Source organism: Panicum virgatum, chromosome 8N (assembly GCF_016808335.1).
Source record: "Panicum virgatum strain AP13 chromosome 8N, P.virgatum_v5, whole genome shotgun sequence".
NCBI lineage: Eukaryota > Viridiplantae > Streptophyta > Magnoliopsida > Poales > Poaceae > Panicum > Panicum virgatum.
In genome coordinates this window covers 4,817,451-4,822,963 of record NC_053152.1, presented here as the reverse complement: position 1 = coordinate 4,822,963, position 5,513 = coordinate 4,817,451, and the positions used below count along the sequence as shown (strand labels likewise).

General features: G+C 40.1%; 1 protein-coding gene across 1 annotated transcript; it reads left to right on the top strand.

Moving 5' to 3' along the window:
- The first annotated feature begins 3,340 nt into the window (after nucleotides 1-3,340).
- On the top strand, nucleotides 3,341-3,652 carry LOC120684699. Its single transcript, XM_039966596.1, has one exon. The coding sequence runs from the start codon at nucleotides 3,341-3,343 to the stop codon at nucleotides 3,650-3,652; it is 312 nt and encodes a 103-aa protein (XP_039822530.1).
- Nucleotides 3,653-5,513: the final 1,861 nt, after the last annotated feature.

The window sequence follows — 5,513 nt, the reverse complement described above, 5'->3', positions numbered from 1 at the left end:
TTTCATTCATCCGAGTGCTCAAAAGATTAGCAACTTTATCCTCTCTTCTTTGATGGTCTTTATGCTTAATTTCATGTTGCTTCATAATTAGAGAAATTTGTGCTTTTTAGAAAGAGTTAGAATAAGCACGATGTTTTTGATTTACTCATTTATTTGAGACATATAGAACCGATGACTTGAATTTGAGAAAAGGTTTGTTGGATGGTTTGAATGTAGCTAATTTATAGTTATTTTTTTCAATCATTTTGTAGCTAGAGAAATTTACAATTTTTGGAATGACAAAAAATGAAACGATTTTGTATTTATACATGTACTATAGATAAATTTCAATTTGAATGTTTATGCGAAATGTGAAATTGAATCATTATTGAGTGTGAAGAAAAGAAGTATACTTAGTATTTATTTCGCTTGAGCGGGTCATCAAATGAGAAAAATCAGCCACTATGTTCATTCTTAATGTCGATTCCTCACGCTAACTCCGCAGCAAGCATGCTGTTCCTACCGGTTTCAATTGGCAACACCGGTATGGCCCGATCCGTAAGACTTGCAGAGGCCCGTTGACTTGCAGAAACGTCTTAGTAGGCAACCAGGCTTTGCGAGTTGCGACTTGCAATGCTAAGAAGAGCCTTGGCTCCTCTCATCCTCCATCGGTACGTCCCAGAGCAACAAGCTCAACACTACAGCTGGAAACTGCACGTTTGCCATGTGCCAGGTTGTTTGCCGTGTGCACAATATCGGACACACGGCAAATAAGTTATTTGCCGTGTGCTTCCTGTCTAGCACATGGCAAAAACAAAGCACACGGCAAAGCGCCTATTTGCCGTGTGCTTCCTTTTCACCTCCACCTCATGCAGCTACTAATACTCCTCCTGTGAGTGACTTGACAACCTTGTAGTTTCATTTTTCATAGTGACTTTGCACTTTGAATGAAGGATAAAACTAGAATGACTTAGAATACAACTACAATGACCTAGTTCGAATGTTCCTAACTTAAATCTTGTCCAACACATGCAATCTCTTCACCTATGTGTAGAATCAATCGGCGGCATCTAATGATGGGCCAGTCAATCCAGATATGTCGCCTCAGTGGCCGGCTCTGCCTCACTGGGCGCCACACTTTCCGTCGTAGTAGCCTGCGTGGTCGCAGCCGCCGTCGGGGCCGCTGCCGCCACCGCCGGCGTCCTAGTGAGTTGTATGGACTTGCTTCATATGGACATATATGTTTACTTTGATTTGGACTTATATCGACTTGTATGAACTTGTATGGCTTGTGGTTGTGGATGAACGAGTTTATTTGCATTTCTAGATAACTTTGACTATATAAAATGTCTGTGATGCGTATTATGATATATGAAATACATGTGATGTTTATTGTGATATATGTGAGCTGTCTGTGCTGATTGGGGTGCCATGACGGAACAAAACAGGGAAAATATGCTCTCTTTGCCGTGTGCTAGGGCCATGGCACACGGCAAAGAGGGCATATATGCCAAGCTGGAACCATTTTTTCCATGTGCTTTGGCCATGACACATGGCAAAGTGACCAAGCTTTACCGTGTGCACGAGACAAGGCACACGACATAGCTTTCATCTTTGCCGTGTGTCATGCCGTCAGGCACACGGCAGAGAGACCATCACCGTCTGAGAGCCCCTCAGGCAACTTTTTTTTTGTCGTGGGCTAAAGTTTCACACGGCAACATGTGCCGTGTGCCGATAAAAAACCCATGATAGACATGGCTTTGATGGCTTCTGTTTGCCGTGTAGCCTTGTCGTGTGCTACACACGGCAAACTTTTTACCCAGTGTTTATGGGTCATTGCGTGTGCCTCAGGCACATGGTAAAGTATGGGAATCCCGTAGTGCAAGACCCAACAGGACCCTGCAAACTGCAAATAGATCACGTCAGGTGAATATAGCACGCCCCTCTTTCTCTCTGGATATCTCTCTCTCCTTTTCTTTGTTCGGTAAAACTAACATCTGCCACGAAAGAAATTATTAGACAGTAATCAATCAGTAGTGTGTCACACCCTAAAATATTTAATTTTAGAATGTGAATTTCTTTCAGAATGTGTTTAGCCATCTTTAGGGTTTCCCGAGAATTTTTCTAGAATTTTTTTGGCAATTATACTCATTTGCCTAGAGCTAAATCCGTTTATTGGAAGTCTCTAAAATCTTTTCACGAGTCCCAAGTATTTTACTTGGACTCATCATGCCCCAAACTATGTTCTGGAATTTTTCCCAAGAATCTTCGGATCTTTGAAATATTTTTGTGGTTTAAAATATTTATCTAGACTTTTCTAGATTTGTTTTAAACTAAAATAAAAATATATTCTAGCAAATGAATCCAGTTTCTTTTCATTCCGGACTTAATTCAACTCATCTTGCCCATTTGAGTTTCTGTGCTCTAATCTTTCTCCCCGGTCAAGTCATGCTCGGAACAGTGCCCCATCGCTCCTTTTCTGTATTTTTTCCATCGATGCTCCGCAGTCGCCCTCGGCTAGCTTCAGCGACCAGCATCGCCACCCTAAAACTTGAGACCCAACTCGTTCTGTCCCAACCGTTGACCCCTCTCCGCGACTCGAATTCCGTCCATCGGCACGAATCAATCTCAATCCATCCGAGCGTCCCTTGCTACCCGGTCTCTTCCTTAGTAGCTAGCCTGTCACTCCTTTCCATCTCTCTCCGAGGTCCACCTATCATCCTCCTCCCATCTCTTCCTGCACACGGCAGCCATACCATGCCAAACCTTGCCTTCCTATGAGCGCTAGGACTCATTTGTCGAGTCTGATCTATCCCATATGCTCGATCTCATCATACTCCTAAATGCCACGTGCAGGCTGAGCTAATGGTTTGTCAGGTGCTCGTTTTGGGCTTCTTTCGAAGTCTGATAACTTGTGTTTCCTATCCTTGGCACGTGCATCATGCAACCCCAGGTCGATTGCCTGTAAAGTTGAAGCCTTCGTTTTCAGGATAAGTTGTATAATTCTGATAGTCTTTTAGTTGCTTAAATTCTCCTTTTTGTGATACTGTTACTGATTATTCACTTATAATGTTTCTATATGTATGAAATTGGATCCTGACATACATATAGTTATGCATTCGTTTTTGTCCTTAAAACCGGTTTTGACATAGTGTCGAGATGACTGCATGCATGGTGCCAATGACCTTAATTAGGTGTAAGAAAATGGCGTGTCGAAGATGGTACTTACTTTTTACTTTTATACAGCGCAGAAACGAAAGCTGACATCCATGGTGGTAGTCTTGGATATCTTGGCATCCTATGTCCAAAACATGCTGACAGAAGAGGTGTGCACATGCTGCTAGGGGTCGAGATCGATAAGATGTGCACCAAGCTCGGGGACCTCAAGAACTCCCTCGCAGATGCGGATCGACGGAACATCACTAACAGAGTGTGCAGGATGGGTGAGAAGGACGCCATGTATGAGGCCAGCGACATCCTTGACTTATGTCACCTCAAGTCCATGGAGAGGCAGCCTGGTATGGATGCGGGGAGCTTCAACCCCTTGCTCTTTTGCATGCGGAATCCCCTCCATGCCCATGAAATCAACAGACGGATCAAGAAGCTTAACAAGAGGTTAGATGGCATCAAGAACCGTGGCACTGCCTTCGACTTCATCAACCTTGGTTTGTAGGACCGCAATCGAATGCTGGCATCCTCTCATCTTTCAAAGCGGGAGACATCGGGGGAGCTGGACAAATCAGATGTGGTCGGTGAAAAGATAGAGGTGGACACAAGGAATCTAGTGCAGATGATGACACAGGGTAGAGGAACTAACTATGGTGACAAGAAAATTTTGATCTTTTATTGTGGGAGCTGGTGGGATGGGTATAATATCTTCAACAAAGAACATCATACAACAAGAGTTCACAAAGAGAATATGGTTGAGCGTTAACCAAGAATTTGATAAGATTGAGCTGTTACAAAGAACCATCGTTGAAGCCAAAGGTGATCACCAAGCAGCTAGAAATCTTACTATTACTAATTAGAGGCTTCTTTGGAGCCTCTACGTAAAGCCATCTAGGATCCTAGGTGGACACTCTAAAAAAAATAGAGAAATCCTATAAATTCTCGTAAAAATCAGAAACATTCAGCCATCAAATTCAACAACTCTAATTATAATAACCATCGGATTTGTTATCTTTCCTAATATATTACCCACCTCTGTCATTAAAAAATAGACTAAATTAACCCCCTAAACATGTATCTTAATTACCCACCTATGCAATTATAAAAATAATACAAATACCCCCTTAAATTTGCATATAAATTATCCAATTATATTATTATTATTACAAGTTAAATTACTCCTAAATATGAATCTAATTATATAATTATAATAAAATATTAAAGTGCACCAACATAAAATTATAAATTATTGTTTATATCATTATTAATATATATTTATATAAAAGTACTACCAACGATATATGTCACTATGTATTCATTTATGATAGAAGAGACAAGAATGCCAATTTATAAACAAATAGTTCAACTAAATATATATCGAAAATATATGGAGGTGTGATGCAAAATGAAATCTATTGTAACTAGATAATGATAAATATATATTTAGAGTATGTGTTAGAATATTTAATATATGAAAAAGGCATGAGATAGATAATTATAATTATTGACCTTATTTTTATATTAATTCTAATTAGCCCGTGCGGGAGCATGAGTTGATAGACTAGTTCAAATAAAAAGGGTGCACTTGAGCGAATCCTTAAGGAAGTCTTGGATGGGCATAAGACCTTATTAATGATGGATGATGTTTGGAACTGAGTGTGTGCACAAAACTCCCTTGGTCAACGTCCTTGCTCGTGGTAGCCGTGTAGTTGTCACCACAAGGGATATCAGGGTCGGCCGAGGGATGATGGCAGAGGAACCATACCACCATGTCAAGAAGTTAGAGGCTGAAGTTGCCTAGTCCTTTCTCAAGAATCAGGTTCGTGTAATTTTCAAATGTTCGTTGTTATAGCCTACTAGTTCTTCCCCAATCTGAATTCCTCTACCCTTGGCATAACCATGAGCTATTCTATTATATTGCCACTATCCTTTTTCTTCTTTGCTAGGAACAGGAATGCAGGAAACATATATATCAACCAGAGGGCAAACTCTAATTTAAAATAATACCTACTCCTTAACACATTAAACGATAATGAATCTAAAGTCATAATAAGTGTAAGGAAACCTACCTAATTTGCTAAGTAAAAAAGAACAGGCAATTGGTGAATGACTAAGTGTTTGTATGTGGTAGTATTTTCAATACCAAGAGAAAGAAAGAGGGGATTAATTAATCGAGACATAGGCAATAACCAAAACCCCCCTGCTAAATCATATTTACTCAAGTTGCAACTAAATACAGAATGTTGTAAGACTAATGTCAAAGCTTTAAAATAGTGATTCCTAACAATATTGATGGCATGACAAGAATAGTTTCACATTTGTCTTGGATTAAACTTCCATACTGTATTGAGTTATTCAATTATTTG

What these genes read in the sequence shown, in the direction of transcription:
- LOC120684699 (XM_039966596.1), top strand. Translation starts at nt 3,341, where the DNA reads ATGTGCACCAAGCTCGGGGACCTCAAGAACTCCCTCGCAGATGCGGAT.